This window comes from Bison bison, unplaced genomic scaffold, assembly GCF_000754665.1.
Source record: "Bison bison bison isolate TAMUID 2011002044 unplaced genomic scaffold, Bison_UMD1.0 scf7180017864037, whole genome shotgun sequence".
Lineage (NCBI taxonomy): Eukaryota > Metazoa > Chordata > Mammalia > Artiodactyla > Bovidae > Bison > Bison bison.
This window is the reverse complement of record NW_011494609.1, coordinates 5,106,957-5,128,979: the sequence shown is the minus strand read 5'-3', so window position 1 is coordinate 5,128,979 and position 22,023 is coordinate 5,106,957. Positions and strand designations below refer to the sequence as shown.

Sequence of the window (22,023 nt, the reverse complement as noted above, 5' to 3'; positions counted from 1 at the left end):
AGAATTCAGTGCCTTCACAGGGGTGGGAGGGGAAGCCTGGGCCCTGGAGGCCATGCTGGCAGGAGCCTGATGGAGGTCATGCCAGCCAGTAGGGCCTCTGGCCTCAGGGTGGGGTGGGTTGGGGTTGGGTGGGGAGCCTCATCCCCTCCTGGGAGATGTGGTGATAGCCCTTCTAGGACTGTTGTCTTCTGCGTTCTGTGCAGACTGTCCCGGTCACCGCTGGGGGTGCACCTGTCTCCGACCGACCTTTCACCAGGACAGGGCTTCTGGGCTTCATCGGGCCTGTGAGTGTGTCCTGCTGCCAAACCTGGGCCACCAGCCAGGCTCAGAGCTGGGGAGGGGTCTGTTCAATGTCCACAGTGCCCAGGCCCCATGACGGAGTCCCATCTTGCCCAACCATCAGTGCTGTCAGGCTGGGGTTCCCTGTCCCTAGCCTTGAGTGCTTTACAGACTTGACCCTCGCTGTGTGCCCACCTCTGACCTTCCCTGCGCTGACGCCTGCTCTGGACGCCCCCTCATCCCCACTCTTGCACACCAGGCTTAGGGCCCCTTCACCCCGGGTCAGCCCACCTGTGTTTCCTGTCACTGTGGGCAGGGGGCCTGCAGGGCCTGTCTGTGAGTTACCTGGTCTGTGGGCTGTCGGGTCTCTGTCTCAGGCCCTGAGCCACGGGGCCTGCTGTGTGTCCTCTGCCCAACCAGCGTCCTTGCCTTCAGGATGACCTGGTCTTCGTCGTGGGCAAGCTGGACGGGCTGATGGTGGTGGGATTTCGCAGACACAACGCGGATGACGTGGTGGCCACTGCGCTGGCCGTGGAGCCCATGAAGTTTGTCTACAGAGGCAGGTGATGCGCGGGTCCCCTTGCCTCACCTTTAGGTTCCTTCTCCGCTTAACCCTCAAGAGGTCCCCACATTGGAAGGAGAGCCCAGTGCTGTGAATACGCAAAACCTAATAATTCCTGTACATTGGAGAACTTCGCAAAGAACAGGACGATGTTTGCAGGAGGATGCCTGAGTCAGAGTCCTCACCATCTGCAGAGTTCACGATTTCTTGAGGGTGAGACCCAGACCAAGGCCTGGGCACGGAGACTGGGCCAGCACCACCCAGGAGCTGTGTGCCGGAGGGCAGAACCTCAGGGATGCAGGCTGGAATGGAGGCCTTTTCCTGAGAGTTACCAGGGGCCTTGCTTTCCTGAGATCAAGTCAGTTTACCTTTCCTGCATGTGTCAGGCAGGCACTTCACAGGTTCTCATCCAGAGAGCAGATAAGGGGGCCCAGCTGGTCGGGGCCCCAGACGGCTGGGATGGGGAGGAAGGGCCCTGTCTGGCCTGTCCAGCTCAGGGCTCTTTGTCCTAGGGGAGGGGTTCCATTCCTGGTTGGCCCACTCAGCCACCTATTTCATTTTATTCTTCTCATGGGAGTGCTTCTATTACTCAAACAAGGGTGCCTGTGAGCCTGGCCAGAGCCTTCCTGTGAATATGTTGTTATTCAGTCACTCAGTTGTGTCCATCTCTTCGTGACCCCATGGGCTGCAGCACACCAGGCTTCCCTGTCCTTCACTGTTTCCGAGAGTTTGCTCAAACTCATGTCCATTATACCTTAAAGAAATCATCAGGGACTTCTGCCAGTGAGGGGTCAGCATGGCTGCCGGCCTTTGTCCAGGTTGGAGTGATGGCCGTGGGTGACTGACCACCTGGGGGGAGCCAGCTGGGCAGGTGGAACTGGTGGGTATGTGCATCCTAGAGCTGGGGCACGGGGCACACACAGAAATTGGAGGCACTGTTAACATAGGTGTCCACGGAGGGGACACTGGGTAGCCCGCACGTGCTCCTGGTATGTCAGGGAGACTGCCTGGCGTGGCCAACGATACCTGATGATACCTGGAGGTGACGCTGGCCTGGTGGCTGACTGGGTTGTGGGGTGGATGCATCTGTGGCTGGAGAGGTGACCTCTCTGCCTTCACCATAGAGGAGCTGAGCCCTGGGCGGATACCTGCAGGAACTATTGCAATGTGAGGTCAAGGCACCACAACAGAGCAGTTTTTCAGTAGGTGGAATAAATGTGGGGCAGAGGCGGCCGGGGAGGGAGCTGATAAGCTGGAAAGCCAGAAGAAGAAACTGCTCCAAAAGTGAAGAAATAGAAAGTCTAAAAGAAAAATTGAGAGAAAAGTGAAGCGAGCAGGGGTGGCAGGCAGACAGTAACCTCAGGGAGGGGAGGGGGTGCACGTGTGAACCTACGGCTGGAGGAGGCAGCCACGGGGCGGGTCTCCAGCCAGGATATGCCAGACGCCCCAGAAGAGGGCCTGGAGCGAGAGGATGACGTGCAGTGATGTTTAAGGTTTTCAGAGGAACTTTTAGCCTAGATTTTAATATATGCATCCCAAGATGTCACTTAATTGTGCGGTTGCAGTGAAAATGGTCTTGGGTATATAGGTTTCAGAAGTTTTATAACAAAGACTGTTTTCGTGAAAACGCTTTCAGGTAAGGTACTAAGAGAAATAAGATGGGTGAAAATGAGGAAATGTTAATACTGGGTGAAGCGTGTATAAAAGAGAAAGTGTGTGTGGGTGTGTATGTGTGCATGTGGCACCTGTGTGCTCAGTGGCCAGAGGAATGGGTGAGCAGGTAGGTCCATGAGGCCCAGGGCTCACGTGGCAGACATGCCAGCTACCGGTCTTGTGAGGGAAAAGAATCTACTCGAGTCTAAAAGGAGAAAAAGGCAACACACAGAAAAGGTGAACATGTCGAATTCTTCAGTAAGACACGAAATACAAGTCCACAGACGTCAGTCACAGACGTGAGCAGAGTCACGCACGGGGAGAGATTTCATCAGCTGCACTGAAAAATTATGTAATTAATGGATCTTCTGGATACACATTTTTACATGAAGACATCATCGCATGGCTTAACATTACAATTAAGGAGAAACTTCTTTAATAGTGTGAGCCTTGTTTTTTCTCTGCACCCAGGTTCTGTCTGCTTTGTGAATGGAAACTCATTTTTCCACATTGGAGGAAGTTTGGTTCCTTTTATGTTCTGTGGACCACGTCTCCCTCCAGCCCCACCACAGTTTCCATCTCATGGGGTGGAGTATCCGTGCCCGATCGTGCTGGGTGGTCATCGCTTCCCTTCCTCCCCCAGGATTGCAGTGTTCTCCGTGACAGTGCTCCATGACGACCGGATTGTGCTGGTGGCAGAGCAGCGGCCTGACGCCTCCGAGGAGGACAGCTTCCAGTGGATGAGCCGCGTGCTGCAGGTGGGCGTGGGCCCACGGCTCCACCGGCCCTGGGGTGTGGAGCAGGAACTGGGACCCGCTGGTGCCATGTTTCCAGCAAATGTGTGCTGTAGCTGGAGGTGTTGCCCAGAGGGGTTCCGGTGTGTCCCACCTCGTGAGACCCACACGCTGCCACTCCCTGCACATCCACATTCGTTTCCTTAAGTACTAATGGCATACTAGTACTAATACTAGAAGCAGAAAGTCTTTTGCGGGGCTGGGAGTGAACTTTGCCTTCAGTGAAGAGCACAGACTATACGTGTGGTCAGGGAACGTTGTTTACTTAGCTCACTGAGTGTAACTTACACATGGAAAGAGCGGATTTGCAGAGGTCCAGATTGTTGAATTTTGACAGGTGTACATGCCCTGGTAACCACAGCTAAGAGCATTCACACCATTTGGGGAACCACCAGCTGCTGTGTGTTGGGGGCTGAACTCTGACCCCTCTCAAGGGCATCCTACAGCCAAGTCTCAGTGTGGGCTCCTGATCCGATTGTCTTCCTCAGTGGCGCATTCATGAGGTTCCTTGTATGTGCGTCAGTGGCTCATCCCTTTTTATTGCTGAGTTGTGTTTCCTTTGCTTGTTTTTCCATATCTTGGTGACACTGGGTTGTTGGTTTGGGGCCGTTATGGATAAGGCTGCTGTGGACAGTGTTGTCTGTCCAAATCTCTGGGTGAGTTCAGTCCTGGCAACTCTCCAGAGAGCCCCCTGGTGTCCCACCAGTTTCGGGCAGTTGTGTGGCGTGTGCTCGGCCTCGGCCCCCGGGGTAAGGACACGCCTATGAAGCAGAGCAAGTCCAGCATCAGGGAGACCAGAGAGCCCTGAGTGTCAGAGGACCAGTTTTTCTACTAATGCTGATGTTTATACTTAGTGAAGATGTTTAATGTTTCATTGCGAAATATTACTAATATACCAGTCATACAAAGAAGAGTATAATAGCACCCATGTGTCCACCGTCAGCCTCAGTCAACACTGACCAGTCCAGGAACCATCTGCACCACACCTGCCTGCCCAGCTTCTCCTTCAGGAGGACTTTGAAGCAAATCCCAGACTCAGAGGTTTTACCTGTAAATTTTAGTATTTATTTCTTTAAAAAAGGAGTACCAGTATCACATCTTAAAAATCAGCAATAACATTTTATTGGGATTTGGGCTTCCCTTGTGGCTCAGCTGGTAAAGAATCCGCCTGCAATGTGGGAGACCTGGGTTCAATCCCTGGGTTGGGAAGATCCCCTGGAGAAGGGAAAGGCTACCCACTCCAGTATCCTGGCCTGGAGAAGTCCATGGACAGTATAGTCCATGGAGTCGCAAAGAGTCAGACATGACTGAGTGACTTTCACTTTTATTGGGGTATGATTGACAGGTAACACTGTGTTAGTTTCAGGTGTCTAGCACAGTGATTTGATATTTGTATATATAGTGAAATAATCACAACAGCACGTCTAGTTAACATCCATAACACAGCTACAGAAATTTTTTCTTGTGATGAGAACTTTTAGGATGTAGTGTTATCAAATACACTCCAATACACAACCCAGCATTCACTGTGGTCCCATGCTATACACGGCATCCCCAGGACTTGTTCATCTTATAACTGGAAGTTTCTCCCTTCTGACTCCCTTCACCCATTTCTCCCACCCCCACCCCTCACCTCTGCCAACCACCAATCTCTTCTGTCCAAGAGCTCATTTTTTTGTTGTTTTTAGCTTCCACATGTAAGTGATCCTATGGCTTTTTCTGTCTGATTTATCTCACTTAGCACAATGCTGTCAAGGTCCCTCTGTATTGTTGCAAATGGTAAGATTTCATTCTTTTTTATGGCTCAGTAATATTCCTGTGTGTGTGTACCACAGTTTCTTTATCCATTAATCCATTGATGGACACAAGAATATTGGCTGTTGTCAATAATACTGCATTGAACATAGGGGTGCATATATTTTTTCAAGTTAGTATTTCTGTTTTCTTCCAATAAATACCCAAAATTTTCTGAAGAACCTCCATACTGTTTTCCACAGTGGCTGCACCAATTTACTTTCCCACAAACTGTGCACAAGGGTTCCCTTTTTCCACACCTTCACCTAGTCCTGTTGTTTCTTGTCCTATTGATAACAGCCATTCTGATGGGTGTGAGATGGTGTGTTGTAGTAGTTTTAATTTGCCTTCTCCTCAAGATTAGTGTGGAGAAGGCAATGGCAACCCACTCCAGTACTCTTGCCTGGAAAATCCCATGGATGGAGGAGCCTGGTAGGCTGCAGTCCATGGGGTCGCTAAGAGTCAGACACGACTGAGCAACTTCACTTTCACTTTTCACTTTCATGCATTGGAGAAGGAAATGGCAACCCACTCCAGTGTTCTTGCCTGGAGAATCCCAGGGACCGCAGAGCCTGTTGGGTTGCCGTCTATGGGGTCTCACAGAGTTGGACACGACTGAAGTGACTTAGCAGCAGCAGCAGTATTAGTGATATTTAGCATATTTTTATGTCCCTCTTGTTGTTAAGTTGCTAGGTCAAGTCTGACTCTTTGCGACCCCATGGACTGCAGCACGCCAGGCTCCCCTGTCCTTCACTATGTCCAACAGTTTGCTCAAATTCATGTCCATTGAGTGGGTGATGCTTTCTAACCATCTCATGCTCTGCCGACCCCTTTTCCTTTTGCTGTCAGTCTTTCCCAGCATCAGGGTCTTTTCCAATGAGTTGGCTCCCTGCATCAGGGGGACAAAGTATTGGAGATGCAGCATCAGTCCTTCCAATGAATATTCATGAATTATTTCCTTTAGGATCGACAGGTTTGATCTCCTTGCAGTCAAGGGGATTCTCAAGAGTCTTCTCCAGCACCACAGTTAGAAAGCATCAGTTCTTCAGCACTCAGCCTTCTTTATGGTTCAGCTCTCACATCTGTACCTGACTACTGGAAAAACCATAGCTTTGGCTAGATGGACCTTTGCTGGCAAAGTGATGTCCCTGCTTTTTAATATGCTATCTAGGTTTGTCATAGCTTCTCTTCCAAGGAGCAAGCGTCTTAATTTCACAGCTGCAGTCACTGTCCTCAGTGATTTGGGAGCCCGAGAAAGTAGAATCTGTCACTGTGTCCATTTTCCCCCATCTATTTGACATGAAGTGATGGGACCAGATGCCATGATCTTAGTTTTTTGAATATTGAGTTTTAGCCAGCTTTTTCACTCTTCTCTTTCACCCTCATTAAGAGGTTCTTTAGTTCCTCTTCATTTTCTGCCATAAGGGTGGTATCATTGCATGTCTTGAGGTTCTGGATATTTCTCCCAGCAATCTTGATTCCAGCTTGTGATTCATCCAGCTTGGCATTTTGCATGATGTACTCTGCATATAAATTAAATAAGCAGGGTGACAATATACAGCCTTGACATACTCCTTTCCCAATTTGGAAACAGTCCATTGTTCCATGTCCAGTTCTACTCTTACTTCTTGATCTGTATACAGGTTTCTCAGGAGACAGGTAAAGTGGTCTGGTTTTCCCATCTGTTTAAGAGTTTTCCACAGTTAGTTGTGATCTACACAGTCAAAAGCTTTAGCATAATCAGTGAAGCAGAAGTAGATGTTTTTCTGAAATTCCCTTGCTTTCTCCATGATCCAACGAATGTTGGCAATTTGATCCTGGTTCCTCTGCCTTTTCTAAACCCAAACTTGCACATCTGAAAGTTCTCAGTTCATGTAGCTCTGAAGCCTAGCTTCAAGGATTTTGATTGTAACCTTATGAAATGCAAAATAAGAAATGAGCATTTAGCATGAGCATGATTGTACAATAGTTTGAACATCTTTGGTGTTGCCTTTCTTTTGGATTGGATGAAAGCTGACTTTTTGCAGTCTTGTGGCCACAGCTGAGTTTTCCAAATTTGCTGACATATTGAGTGTAGCACTTTAACAGCATCATCTTTTAGGATCTGAAATAACTTGGCTGGAATTCCATCAGCACAATTAGCTTTCTTTGTAGTAATACTTCCTAAGGCCCACTTGACTTCCCAATCCAGGGTGTCTGGCTCTAGGTGAGTGATCACACCATCGTGATTATCTGGGTCATTAAGACTTTCTATGTATTCTTGCCACGTCTTCTTAATCTTTCTGCTTCTGTTAGGTCCTTACCATTTCTGTCCTTTATTGTGCCCATCCTTGCATAAAATGTTCTCTTGATCACTCCAATTTTCTTGAGATCTCTCATCTTCCCCATTCTGTTGTTCTCCTCTATTTCTTTGCATTGTTCATTTTAGAAGGCCTTACCTCTCTGTGCTATTCTCTGGAACCCTGCATTCAGTTGGTTATATCTTTCCCTTTCTCCCTTGCCTTTTACTTCATTCCTCAGCTATTTGTAAAGCCTCCTCAGACAACCATTTTGCCTTTTTGCATTTATTTTTCTTAGGGATGGTTTTGATCACTGCCTCCTGTACAGTGTCACAAACCTCCATCCATAGTTCTTCAGATACTCAGTCTACCACATCTAATCCCTTGAATCTATTTGTCACCTCCATTGTATAATCATAAGGGATTTGATTTAGGTCATACCTGAATGGCCTAGTGGTTTTCTCTACTTTCTTCAATTTAAGCCTAAATTTTGCAATAAAGAGTTCATGATCTGAACCACAGTCAGCTCCAGGTCTTATTTTTGCTGACTGTATAGAGCTTCTCCATCTTCAGCTACAAAGAATATAATCAGTCTGATTTCAGGATTGACTATTTGTTGATGTCCATGTGTAGAGTCATCTCTTGTGTTATTGGAAGAGGTGTTTGCTATGATCAGTGTGTTTTCTTGACAAAACTCTGCTAGCCTTTGCTGTGCTTCATCTTGTACTCCAAGGCTAAATTGCCTGTTACTCCAGGTATCTCCTTACTTCCTACTTTTGCATTCCAATCCCCTGTGATGAAAAGGATATCTTTTTTTGTGTTAGTGTTAGAAGGTCTTGGTGTTAGTGTTAGAAGCATAGTGTTCCATGCTGAACATAGAACTGTTCAGCTTCAGCTTCTTTGGCATTAGTGGTTGGGTCATAGACTGCTGAGTCACTTCAGTCATGTCCGACTCTCTGTGACCCCATAGACGGCAGCCCACCAGGATGCCCCGTCCCTGGGATTCTCCAGGCAAGAACACTGGAGTGGGTTGCCATTTCCTTCTCCAATGCATGAAGGTGAAAAGTGAAAGTGAAGTTGCTCAGTCATGTCTGACCCTCAGCAACCCCGTGGATTGTAGCCTTCCAGGCTCCTGCGTCCATGGGATTTTCCAGGCAAGAGTACTGGAGTGGGGTGCCATTGCCTTCTCCTAGGATTACTGTAATGTTGAATGATTTGCCTTGGAAATGAACTGAGATCATTCTGTCATTTCTGAGGTTGCACCCAAGAACTGCATTTCAAGACTCTTTGGTTGACTATGAGGGCCACTCCATTTCTTCTAAAAGATTCTTGCCCAGTAGTAGATATAATGGTCATCTGAATTAAATTCACCCTTTCCTGTTCATTTTAGTTCACTGATGCCTAAAATGTCGATGTTCACTCTTGCCATCTCCTACTGACCGTGTCTGATTTACCTTGATTCATGGACCTAACATCCCAGGTTCCTATACAGTATTGTTCTTTACAGCATCAGACTTTACTTTCACCACCAGACATGTTCATAACTAAGCGTCATTTACACTTTGGCCCAGCCTCTTCATTGTTTCTAGAGCTATTTCTCCGCTGTTCTGCAGTAGCATATTGGATACCTTCTGACCTGGGGACTCATCTTCCAGTGTCATATCTTTTTGGCTTTTCACTCACGTAAGAATATTGGCGTGGTTTGCCATTCTCTCCTCCTCTGGACCACATTTTCTCAGAATTCTTCATTCTGACCCATCTGTCTTGGGTGACCCTGCATGGCATGGCTCATAGCTTCATTGAGTTACGCAAGCTCCTTCGCCACAACAAGGCCGTGATCCCTGAAGAGATATGTACCTCTCGGCCATCTTGTATGTCTTTTTTTTTTAAGATTTGTTTATTTTTCATTTTTCGGCTGTGCAGAGCCTTCCCTGCTGTGCGTGAAGGCTTTCTCTAGTCTCACTGAGCAGGGGCTGCCTGTTGATGCAGAACACAGGCTCCAGTGCATGGGCTTCAGTAGTCGCAGCTTGCAGGCTCTAGAGAGCGGGCTTAATAGTTGGGATGCATGGCCGTGGCTGCCTCGTGACATGTGAGAGCTTCTCGGGCCAGCGATCGAACCCATATCTCTTGCCTTGGTAGGCAGATCCTTACCCACTAGAGCACCAGGGAGTCCCTTATGTCCTCTGTGGAAAACTGTCTGTTCAGGTCCTCTGCCCATTTTTTAATTGTATTATTATTTTCCACTGTTGAGTTGTATGAGTTCCTTCTATATTTTGGATTTTAATCCTTACCAGATGTATTTTTACAGATCTCTTCTCCCATTCGATAGATTCCTCTTGTTTTGTTGGTGGTTTCCTTTCCCGTGCAGAAGCCTTTTAGTTTGACATGAATCCACCTGTTTATTTTTGCTCTTGTCTTTGCTTTTGGTGTCAAATCCAAAAAACCATCACCAAGACTAACATCAAGTTTACTGCAGCCTATGTTTCATTCTAGTATCATTGTTTCAGGTCTTGTATTCACGTCCTTGGTCTGCTTTGGTTTAGTTTTGTGTGGGGCGTCCAGTTTTTCCAGTGCCATTTACTGAAGGCCCTCTCTCTTCCCGTTGTCTGTCCTCGTCTCCTCTGTGATAAAGCAGTAACTGTGTGAGTGTGAGATAACTCCTGGGCTCCCTTCTGCTCCATCGACCCATGGTTTTTGTGCCAGGTCCACCCACACTGCTTTGATTACTGCAGCTTTACGACGTTTGAAGTCAGGGGGCGTGACACCTCTAGCTTTGCACTTCTCTCTTAAGACTGCTTTGGCAACCCAGGGTCTTGTGGTTCTCTGCAAGTGTTAGGAGTGTTTATTCTAGTTTTGTGAAGAATGTCATGGGTATTTTTACAGCGATTGCATTAAATTTGCAGATGACTTTGGCGTAGTATGGACTTTTTAACAATACTAATTCTTCCAATTCATAAACTCAGAATGTCTTTACATTTAGTTGTGGTTTTTTCAGTTTCTTTCATCAGTCCCTCACAGTTTTAAGTATACATGTGTCCCTCATCTCCTTGGTTAAATTTATTCCTGAGCATTTTAGTTCTTTCTGCTGTAATTAAATATTTAGTCACTATTCAGATTTCCCAAATTACCTAATGTTCAATATGTTTGTTAAACTTAGGATCAAAATAAGGTAAAAACTGCACTTGGTTGGTCCAGGTTTTTAATCTTCTTTAATCTGCACACTCTTCCTTGTTTTATTTTTCTTGCAGTTTGTTTCCTGACAGGTTAGCCCAGTTCATCTCCCAGTCTGGGCTCTGACAGTTGTGCCTCGTGGTCCCGTCTCTGTACTCCTCTGTCCACTGTGTCACTGGGTAGATCTTGAAGCCTGGTCAGATTCGGGCTTGATTTGCTGGCCAGGGGCCTCATGGGAGGTAGATAGTCTGTCCACTGGCTTGGTAGGGCTTCAAGGGAGGGGAGGCATTTCAATTCAGTCATTTCTTGCTCATTGGTAATGCAGCTGCTTTGAAAGTGTCTTCTACAAAGAGGGCTGTGTCCTCTGAAGTCACCAGGGGACCTGGATGGACGGTTGTGCAGGAAAGTGAGATCCAGGGTTGATTTCTGGATCCTGCACTGGCGTCATGGAGTAGCTCTGGTTTTTGTCTCCCTGTGAACTAGTGGTTGTAGTAACTACATTTATATGTCAGTGGGAGCCTCTCTGGATTGGCTCCTGAGTCCTCTCGACACACCTCTGGGTTCTGAGGGGTCACATGGAGAGCAGGAAGGTGGATGCCAGAGGGTGGTGGGGCATCTCATGTCCCAGACCCAGCACGACTGGGACCCATGGGGCCCTGCTGCCTCCAAGAAATGGACTTGGGACCACAGTCTGGGCAGTGGACAGAGCAGGAAACAGACAGAGCAGATCCTCTGCCTGTAAGATCACCTACACCCTGAGTTTATGCTGCTGGTTCCAACTCAGGTTTTCCTTGACTCTCCGACCTTTCTCCATATTGAAAGGTTGCAATAATGATGACTCCAGCAGAAGTAATCATGTCCTGATGCCACGCTGCACACACTCCAGTCTCCATGTAACCTCTCAAGTGTGAGGTTTCGAGCACAACTTAGGATGTTTTTACAATTCTTTTTGCCAATAGGGTATATCCCTCTAGGATGGAATCAGTCAGATTGCTGTGTTTAAAGTCACTTTAAGTAGATTCTGTCTGAGGGATGTGCCAACCTGATCCACTTCGATTGAGTTCATTTGTTCTATTTTACTGTCAGTTGTTAGGGATTGGTTTTTAAGTTTTAAGTTTTTTGGACATAAAATATTTACATGGTTCCAACTCTGAAAGCAAAGTGTATTCAGAGGAGCCTGGCTTCTGTACTCTGTCCACACTTCTCCCACAGGAAGTCAGTGTCTGCTTTGATGGCTTTTTCTAATGTGAGCAGTTACAGATTTGTGTTGGAGTGTGCACATGCACACGTGTGTGTAAATGGTAGGAAATGCACACTTGTCTCACCGTGTTTCTCTTAACGTCCCAGAGGTCACGGTCTGCTTGACCTTTGGGTTTGGGTGTTCTGGCCCTCCTGTAGCTCCCAGCCTGGAGCTGGTCGCATGTGCTCAAGCGCAGGCCCCTGTCTCATGCTCCCTCCAGGCCATCGATAGCATCCACCAGGTGGGCGTGTACTGTCTGGCCCTGGTTCCTGCCAACACCTTGCCCAAGGCTCCTCTCGGTGGGATTCACGTTTCTGAAACCAAGCAGCGCTTCCTGGAGGGGATGCTGCACCCGTGTAACGTGTTGATGTGCCCTCACACGTGTGTTACCAACCTTCCCAAGCCTCGGCAGAAGCAGCCAGGTTAGTGCGCGCCACAGCACGTCCGCTGCATCTGTGGACGGCAGCGGCCACGCTTGTGTTTAAGGGCGCGGGCCTGCCGAACCCTCTGTCTCTGGGGTTGGAGCTGAGAGCCAGAGTGAGCAGCACAGCAGGCCAGTCCCCGCCTCCTGCTCCCTGGAAGGAGCACATCCCCACCCTCCACTGTGGGGGGCCCACCTGGCACTGGATGCGGCCTGGTATCCGGGCTGTGGAAGCTGCACAGTGGCCCCAGGGGCACGAATGATGCCCCAGAGCAGACTGGGAGCTTGGAATCTGAAGAGCCGCGGAGCGGCCACCACAGCCAGCCGTGGGGGCCAAGGGCGCTGTGCGTGCTGCTGCCCAGCACTGTGATCTGCCACAGCAGCCAGGCAGTACCTGGGAAGCCCAGCACATGGTCAGCTTCCCTTCCCTGGGGGAACTGGGATGTAAGTCTTAAGTAAATGCCAATAACTTTTGTTGATTATTAAATATATAAAATAACCATTAAGTGAAGCACGTTTAATCAGTAAAATAATGAAATGTACTACGAGTTTAGCTGTGGCTAAGGTTGGGATATTCGCCTCGTGCTGAATATGTTAATTGGGTTCACTTCTGAGAGCGAGGTTCTCTCTGTCACTAAGCACGACCCTCCTCCCTGGTTCCTGACCCTGTATTGTAGTGAAGAGTGAGTTGCCTGCCCATTCAGAAGGTTACCTGTCAGAGTCATCGGTCCTCACTCAGGTCCCCTCGTGTTCCAGAGGTTGGGCCTGCCTCCATGATTGTTGGGAACCTGGTCGCCGGGAAGAGAATCGCTCAGGCCTCAGGGAGGGAGCTGTCGCACCTAGAGGACAGTGAGCAGGCTAGGAAGGTAAGGGGGTTGGAGGGGAGGGTGAAGAGGTCCCTGGGAAGCCATCAGGCCTGACCCTCCCCAACCCAGGGGTGGGGTGGGGGGAGGTGGCACCTAGGAAGCCAGCGGCCTGACCCTCCCCACCCAGGGGTGGGGTGGGGGGTGTGAAGAGGTGCCTGGGAAGGCGCCAGGCCTGACCCCTCCCTGCCCCTCCCACAGTTCTTGTTCCTGCCTGACGTGCTGCAGTGGCGGGCCCACACCACCCCCGAACACCCGCTGTTCTTGCTGCTCAATGCCAAGGTGAGGCGGGCACTGGTGCAGTGGGACGTGCTGCCCATGTGGGCGAGGGCCCATGTCACACTCCAGCCATGTGCTCAGGTCTCACTGGAGGACAGCACTCCTTGACCTCCAGGCTGTCAGCTGGTGTCACATTTGTTAGTTGCTGAGTCATGTCCGACTCTCTGTGACCCCATGGACTATAGCCAGCTAGGCTCCTCTGTGCATGGCATTGTCCCAGCAAGAATACTCGAGTGGGTTGCCATTTCCTTCTCCAGGGGATCTTCCCGACTCAGGGATTGAACCCAGGTCTCCTGTGTTGCAGGCAGACTCTTTACTGTCTGAGCCACCAGGGACGTCTGGGTGGTGTCATTCTTTCCATGAAAACCTCAGCTTCCACACAAGCCACAGTCACATTTCTGTGGGTTTGTATTTAACAGGGAAATTCTCATTACCTTGTATTTCGATTATGAAGAGTATGCTTGTAAATAGGGCTTCCCTGGTGGCTCAGATGGTAAAGAATCTGCCTGCAATGCAGGGCACCCGGTTTCCATCCCTGAGTGGGGAAGATCTCCTGGAGAAGGGAATGGCTACCCACTTCAGTATTCTTGCCTGGAGAATACCATGAACAGAGGAGCCTGGCGGGCTTCAGCCCATGGGGTTGCAAAGAGTTGGATACAACTGAGTGACTGACACTTTCGCTTTTCACTTTCATGCATATAAATTCTCCTAAGTAAACTAAAAACAAATGTTTATTGTGTAAAAAGTACTTTAGATCTTCTTCCTTTGTTTGTAGCTGTAACACAGCAAATACGGCTTACAGCCCTAATCCTAGTAACTTTCAGTGGGTGTTACATGGTACCAGGAGCTTCTCAGGTGTAAAGGAGAAACTGTAAGTTATGGGCCAGTAGACAAACTATGAAAACAGAGAGTAACCATGACTACTCTTCATGGCTCACTGTTAGATGTGTCCTGGCCTGGGAGGACGCGTGTGCTCTGACGTCTTAGCAGCACCAGCCTGGTTCTCAGAACTGCTTGCTATTGGCCACTGTTTCTTCATTCAAAAAATATTAATCAATATCTGCTACATACACAATGTTAAATAAGATAAAAAAAAAAGACCCCTGTTCCCCAGTTGCTGAAGCAAGTCTTCCTGCTAGAAAACCAGTGCTCAGGAGAGGTGCTATCTTCTGCTCACATGTATCCGCACACCTGGACAGTGTACTGGAGACGTTTGTTTATGATTGATTGAATTCCAAAGCCAGTAAGTAGCATTGACCAAGATAAAGTCAGCTTGCAGGAGAACCTTAAGATAGGAGCAGCCGGAGCTCTAAGGCAGGCGAGGCTGGGCGCTGGGTTTACCCTCAGTGTGTGCTGGGGGGCTGGACATGAGCATGAGGGTATGATGGGGTCTCCAATTCTGGGTGATTCCTATGGGTTGTGAGAGGGTGAGGATGGGAGCAGGGGGCCAGGGCCATGGTCCAGGCACAAGTTAGCCATTCAGATGGGACAGGGGCTGTGGATGAGTGTGAGGTGTGGTTGGAGGCAGGCTTGTGGGACGTGAGGGCGGCCTAGGGGAAGGCCAGGTGTCTGTGCAGATGGGGTGTTTCCCAGGGAGGAGGGAGCACCGATGGGAGTGTGCAGAGATGCCACCAGGCCTAGAGTCGCCAGCAGTGCTCACAACTATCTCTGTAGCTAAGCTTGGGAGGGCCCCCCAGATCTTTCTAAAACCTTGCAGATTTTTGCGTTTCTTCTGGTTTGTCAGCCTCCTCAGGTTTGAATTGTCCTTAGGACCTGAGCATGTGCTGGCCTTTGACCTGGGAGGAAGCCTGTGCCTCTGCAGGTGGTGTCCCTGGCATGAGGTGGCCCCTGGCCTTGGGGACTGGCAAAGCTCTGGGCCTTTGAGCTCCAGCGTGTGCCCAGTGTGGCACTCTGAACCTCAGCTTGGGTGTGAGGAGTGAGTCTGACCCACCATGCGAAGCCCCCAGGTGTGTGTGGTGGGGCCCCAGCTGAGGAGGGGTGAGAGTTTAGATGCTCCGCCGGGCCGTCCTGGAGGGTGGTGATGGTTAGGTAGGCTCAGTGGCACTGTGATTCTCCTAAGGACCGAGAGCATGAGCTCAGACAGGTCGGCAGGGGGAGGGAGGGCTAGACTGGAGCTGGTCCCAGCCCAGCTGTCCTCTGCAGAGACCGGGTGTGGGGCAGCCCTACCAGCCTCTCGCCCTCCCAGGCTCCCTGAAAGACCAGCCTGTGGTGACCCAGGGCTTGGAGCTGGGGCTGGGGCGACTGAGCGTGTGTCAGGGTTCAATTCAGGGATGTTTGTTTACTGCTTACTGTTTACTTGTGTGTGTTGATGTCCAGGAAAAGGGCTGCTTCTAGGGAGGGAGGGGATAGAACTGGAGGTGTATGTGGAGTGGTGGTGATTTATTTTATAAAAGAGACATTGAAACAATGTAGCAGAATACTAGGTAATGAAAACCTGGATGGCTCCTTGTCACATTATTCTTGACAGTATTTTTATATGTAAAATATTTTATCATAACAGCCGAAAGGGCTCACCAAGTCTGCCTGTGGTAGACGAGCAGTCTCTGAGGAGGCAGAGGCCAAGGAGACAGCAGGCAGGGCCTGGGTGGCACCCATCCTGGCTCCTGGCCACAGGTCTCAGACGGAGGCTGTGCGTGGAGTGTCCAGAGTTCCCCACCCCCGTGCCCTGGCTCAGCGTGCCCATGATTGCTTTCCTAGGGCACAGTCACCAGCACCGCAACCTGCGTCCAGCTCCACAAAAAGGCCGAGCGAGTGGCCGCTGCTCTGATGGAGAAGGCGAGGCTGAGTGCCGGGGCCCATGTGGCCCTGGTCTACCCTCCAGGTAAGACCCGTGGCCCCCCGCGCATCCACCCTCGCCCGCCCTCTGTCCATGTCTGTACCCTGTGAGCGCCCGTGGCGAGCTGTGAGTCTACCCCGCCCGTCTCAGTGCAGCCTGCCTTCCTCTTGCTCTTCCAACCAAGCTGTTCTTTCCCTCCCTCCCCCCACCCTGTTTTATTACCAAAAACAAAGCAACCAGGTCAAATGATGGATCTTTGGCTTTCCCATCCCAACCACCTGCTCCATCCTCCTGAAGTAGCCTCTGTCCTGACCTCCATGGTCATCATTCCTCCCATTTCTTTATAGTTTGACCACCGCAATGAGCAGCTTCTGTAACCTGCAGGCTGCCCTCTTTCCATCTCTCCCTGGGTCCTGAGCATCCCTGCTGTCTGGAGTGGCTTGTGTATGCCGGGTGGCTGCTCCTGGGCTCCCACGAGGAACCCCGCATCAGACTCACTCCCCTTGCAAGACCCTGAATGTCCTCGGGTGCTTCCTCCTTTTGTAGAATTAGCACATTAGCTCCTATCGATGACCTTGTCCCACCTTCATTAACTCCTTAGCGGTCACTAAATGGTGGTGTGTTAACTCTGACCAGCCATAAAACTAAATAGACACTTCCCCTGAATAGGATCTGGTCACCCAGTGGTAGAATCTGCTGTGAAAAGTGGGATGCTGCGTCTTTGCTGCTGTCAGTGAAATGAGCTCTGTGCCCTGTCGCACTCCCGTGGGAGCTGCTCCTGGGCCCTCGGGTGTGACCTCCTGTCCTGACCTTGCCTCCTGTGTCGGCTGGAACTAGGTGCCTGGCCAGTCCTCCATGGAGCCTGGTGTTGACAGCACCAGTCTGGGCACTAGGAGCTCATCCTTCCTGGGCTGGCCGCTGTCCCATTAACCCTTTCTGTGATCAGAGTTCCAATTGGAAAATGAGAGTCATAGCTTCTCTTAGAGGCAGTGTCTCCTGAGTTCATGCTGTCCCAGTCGTTCAGACTCAGGGTTATAGGTTTTCACTGAACCTCGTCTCCATGATGTCTCTGTCTCCTTTTGTACCGAGGGTCAGGTTGAGAGTATGTAGAACTCACATGTGCCTGGACTACTCACGTGCTTCATCCTGTGTCACATGCAGGACCCCCAAATAATGGCAGTCATACATGACCGCCCTCCCACCCCATGTGAGTTTTCACACAGGCTTCCTCCACTCACTCTCCCTGTAGCTGTGCTGTCTCATGGGGTGGTGGTGGGGGGCGGAAACTGTGAAGCTGGCCTCTCCTCACCTGCAGTCCACCAGGCCTGTATTCAGAGCCCTCCAGCCATGCACACCTCCATCTTTCTGTCCCAGTGGTACTGTTGCATTGTCCCTGGCTGGTTTCTCAGGAAGGTTCATGGGGACAGTGTCCCTTGAGCTCTGGCTTGTTGGTGACAGTCTGTACACTTTGTGGCGATAGTCATCCCTGCTGGGGCCTCAAACGTGTCCATTTTCTCCCGGCCTCAAGCATCGGGTTGGACTGTGATCTAATTTTCTTCCTCTGTGACTCACCTGCGCTTTTGCTCTCAGTGGTAGGAGGACACTTTCCCTTCTCAAAGTCCTCCGTGTGGTTGTGACATTGTTACAGGTCAGCGTTCCCACACAGAGGGCAGCTGTGCTCACCTCTCCCTGCAGGCAGGGCCACACAACATGTAAAGTGCCTGTGAATACCAAGCTGCAAGCCTGCCTTCTAATCTCAGGGGAGTTTTCTAGAATCAGTGTCTTCTCTCTGCCTCTGCTTGGATTTTCTTGGCGTTCATTCTCTTTGCTGCTCCCATCGCCCCTGTGTTAGCTCTTCTCGTCATTTTCCACGTTCTCTGTGTCCCTTGTCTTGTTGGCTCTTGGGCTCCTTCTAGTTCCATCTCCGTTTCTGAATTGTTTTTTAAAATAACTTCTAGTTCTTTCCTCATTTGTTTGTTTTAATTCTCATTTCGGTCATTCTCTTGTATCTTGTATCATTTTCTTAATGTATTGCATCTTAGCACATGTTGAAAGGGCTGCAGTTCTTATCTGCTGTCTTTTTCTGGACATACGATGATCGACCTCTGGTTCTTTTTCTTGTACTTTGTATGGGACTTGGCCACCGTCAGGAAGCCTCCCTTCTCCCGTCGTCTTCTCTGCTCCGCCATGGGTCGTCCCAAGCTGGGCTGGATTGCTGGTCCCAAGTCCTCAGCTGCTCTCTGATCAGACCCCCAGGGGTGGGGATGAGACAACCTCCTCTGGGGCCTCCCTGATCAGGATAGCCGTGCCCTTGGGGCTCCAGGTCCTCCCACACTCCCTCCAGCCCCGCCTGCCCCTCGCAGCCCGGCACCCTGTCCTTGCGGCAGCTCTGCTCCGCCTGCTGGGCGCTGCTCTCCTGCTCCTGCGCCCTGCCCTCTCCCGCCTCATCTCGGGGCTTCAGTCCTGGCAGTTTCTCTCCTGTGTCTGGCGCCCAGGTGAGGGGCACTTGGAAGGCCCTGCACTTTGAGCGGCAGCCTGTCCTTCCCTGGGCCAGGAATCCCAGGTTTCTGCAGGTGCTCCCGCAGGGCTGCAGGTGATGATCAGCACCCACCCTCCCCTCCCCTCCCCACTTCGTGTTTGTTGTTGTTTCACCTGGAAGCTTGTTGGTTCTAGCTCAGGAGTTTTACTAGGAAATGCCCGGGTCTGGGTCCTCTCTCGCTTTCTTACCCACTTAATCCTCCTCTCAGGAAAATGTTCTTTCTCATTACTGCCTTTTCTTCCTCTGTTTCCTGCTTCTGGAATGCCTGAAGTCCTGTTTTGGGGGCTGTTCTCTGAGACTCAGGTCTCCTGCATGATGGCTTCCTTCACGTGTCCACGGTGCCACTCCTGGGAACCCAGCCCTGCAGCACCGTCTCCCTTCAGCGTGTCTGGTGGGACGTGGCTTGTGCTGGGCACTTAATCCCGGGGCTGCTGTGGAGCGCTCCCTGCACAGAGCCTGCCGGGTTTCTTGACATGGACGCTAGGTGACGTGGACGCTCCAGGACTCCCACTGGCATCACAGTCACTCCTGCTTGTTCCTGTTCCAGGAATGTGAGGTCGTTTTTGTCCAGAACAGATCGCAGTCCCCGTTCCTTTCTTATCCTTGGACTCAGTGCAGGGCACACAGCACTGACTGAGAGGAGGCCTGGGGTCACACTGGCAGGCTGGGGGAGGGCGCGGGTGGACATGCTGAGGTGATAGGAGGAGAGACGGACAGGGCCTGACGCTGCTCTCTGCTTTGGGGCATTTTTGACACTATTCATAAAAAGTGATAGTGCGTGGTGAAGGTCTGAATGTACATTTTAAAAACTTCGTAGCAGGAGGAGAGTGTGATTGACAGCTGGAGGGCAGACCGCACCCTGCTCGAGGCGGGAGGGGGCAGGTGTTTGCAGGTGCACAGAGGACCTGGTGTGCATCTCCTGTGAGGGGCGTGTGACCCTGCAGGAGCTGCAGGAAGTGGGGCGCAGGCAGGGGATAGCGTGAGCTGTTTGAGCTCGAGGGTTTGAGCTGCTGGCGGTGCTTGCTGTGTGGCACCTTGGGCAGAATGGCCATGCTGGTATGAGGATGCTCGAACGGGTCAGCCTTCCTGTCAGCTCATCTGTCCCCTGAGCTGCCCACAGGCACAGTGAGGATGGCTGGTCCCTGGGGGAGGAGCTTGGGCCATGACAGTGACCACACTGAGCGCTCCTGGCCCTGATGGAGCATCAGGGACTTGTAGTGTGGTGAAACCCACAAGCTGGGTCAAACATTGCGTATTTATTTTGACTCTATAATCAAAACAGCCTGAGCCTGATGTCTTGTAGCCTAGTGATGCCAGGCAGGGCCTTGTCTCAGTTGAGGGCAGTGTCTTCAGGGCCTCTAGGGTGTGGGTGCAGGTGGTCTTAAGTCTGAATGAGGTCAAAATGGGAAAGCTGGGTTTTAAGTGTGGTTCAGTTCCCCCTGGTTTTAATTATGGAGAATTTTAAATACATAGATGAGTTGAAGGAGCCGTGAGTGGTCCCACTTTGCGTTGAGAGATTGAGAGCAGGGCAGGGGCATCCTGGCCCCTCCCTGGGGGTGTGGGCCTCGCCAGGGATGGACTGGTCCCCACGTTAGGGTGGAGATGCAAGGAGGAGGTGTGGCGTTTCTGGGTGGGCAGCTCACCTTCAGAGTGTCCTCCCAACCTCGCCCACCCACCTACAGAGTGCCCCGGAGGGCAGAACACGCTGCTCCATGAGGTTTGGGCCTCCCGTCCGCCATAGGCTCCTCTGGGCCGTGGCTGCACCCCACCCATCTCCTTGTCTCCCTGGGTCTAGGCTCGGGGCGACCTGTCCCTCCCTGCAGCGCTGTTTGGGGTGTGCGCTGTGATGCGAGAGGGTGGTTTAGTTCACACACGGTAGGTAGACCCACAGCCTGGACATTTGGGGCTGCCTTTGACCCACTGACACCCTCTGATCGTGTCTCTCCAGGGGTGGACCTCATTGCTGCCTTCTACGGCTGCCTGTACTGTGGCTGCGTGCCCGTCACCGTGCGGCCCCCACACCCCCAGAACCTTGCCACCACACTTCCTACCGTCAAGATGATTGTGGAGGTAGGTGGGCGCTGCGGCCTGAGCGTGGTAGGCCTGAGCGTGGTTTGCTCCTGGGTGCTGTCTCAGCTGTGCCCTCAACCCTGTGTTCTGCAGGTCAGCAAGTCTGCGTGCGTGCTCACCACGCAGGCCATCATGCGGCTGCTCAGGTCCAAAGAAGCAGCAGCCACCGTGGACGCCAGGACCTGGCCGACCATTCTGGACACAGGTGTGTGTGCTGCGCCTGGGATCTGCCCTCTGCTTCTTGTGTTGTAGGGATTGCATTGTCACCACCCAAATACAGAAGTTGGGTGAGGGAGCCTGAGTCGGTGGTGTGAGGAGCCTGGCCAGTGGGGCACCGGCAGCCCATCCAGCACCTCAAGCCTAAAGCGGGTACCCAGAGCAGAGGGTGGCCAGTGGAGGGCAGAGGTCCTTCCGAGGCCATGTGCCTGCAGAGAGACGCCTCCTGCTGCACTCAGCGCCCACGCAGCAGTGGGCAGTTGTGGGGACCAGACAGCTCCCACAGCACAGACCCTTCCCGGACCCCCAGGAGTCACATGGGCCCTCTGCCTGGGCCTGTTGGGTCAGCCTGAGGGCTGAGAGGGTCCCAGCCCCTCCCCATCAGGACACCCCAGACCAGCAGGCTCTGTAGGGAATTCAGGGTACACGGCCACACAGGTGCCCACTGGCGAACAGACAGGGTCCCTCCTTCCCCATCGCTCCGCGTTGCACCTTATCCACCAGGGCATTGCCCACAAGAGGAGGTTTAGGACCGAGTGTCCGTGACCACCTGCTTGATACCACTGCAGGCACTGGGAGCTGGCCCAGGCAGCTGGTGGCAGGGGGGCTGGGCTCTGGGCAAACGGGCTCGAAGGCATCCTGTTGCCTCGCTCGCTCCCTGCCCCGCCTCACCTGTGCCCACCTGTGCGCGGTCAGCGCTGTGCCCCGTGGTCCTGAGGGGTGTGATGAAGTTGGGTGAGGGAGCTTGACCCAACTTCTCAGTGCTCGCTGTGCGCACAAATGGCAACGAGCCTGGCTCATCACAGGCTCCGGGACCCAGCACAGTCTCTGCCCCTCTGAGCTTTCCGGGGGCTGTCACGGGCTGCCTTCTCCCGTCCGGTTCCACCACGCCCACTGTCAGCCGCCACCCGCTCAGTGCGGTTAGCGAGGGTCCTCTCCACGCGGCCTCCCCATGTCCACATGCAGCCTGACCTCTGCTCTGAGCTCCCTGTCCCCAGGGGCAGTCCTGTCTCCCCTTCCCTGCAAGCCCTGAAGTGGCATCCACACCACCCGTGTCTCCTGGTCC

General features: G+C 51.7%; 1 protein-coding gene across 1 annotated transcript in view; it reads left to right on the top strand.

Moving 5' to 3' along the window:
• DIP2A (DIP2 disco-interacting protein 2 homolog A (Drosophila)) overlaps nt 1-22,023 on the top strand; it is a 123,389-nt gene that overhangs the window by 85,236 nt on the left and 16,130 nt on the right. Inside the window, exons 21-29 of the mRNA XM_010834984.1 lie at nt 204-284; nt 715-842; nt 3,138-3,252; nt 11,993-12,194; nt 12,950-13,059; nt 13,258-13,338; nt 16,054-16,177; nt 20,620-20,741; nt 20,835-20,990. Of these exons, the coding sequence (XP_010833286.1) occupies nt 204-284; nt 715-842; nt 3,138-3,252; nt 11,993-12,194; nt 12,950-13,059; nt 13,258-13,338; nt 16,054-16,177; nt 20,620-20,741; nt 20,835-20,990 (1,119 nt within the window). The remainder of the gene's footprint in view (nt 1-203; nt 285-714; nt 843-3,137; nt 3,253-11,992; nt 12,195-12,949; nt 13,060-13,257; nt 13,339-16,053; nt 16,178-20,619; nt 20,742-20,834; nt 20,991-22,023) is intronic.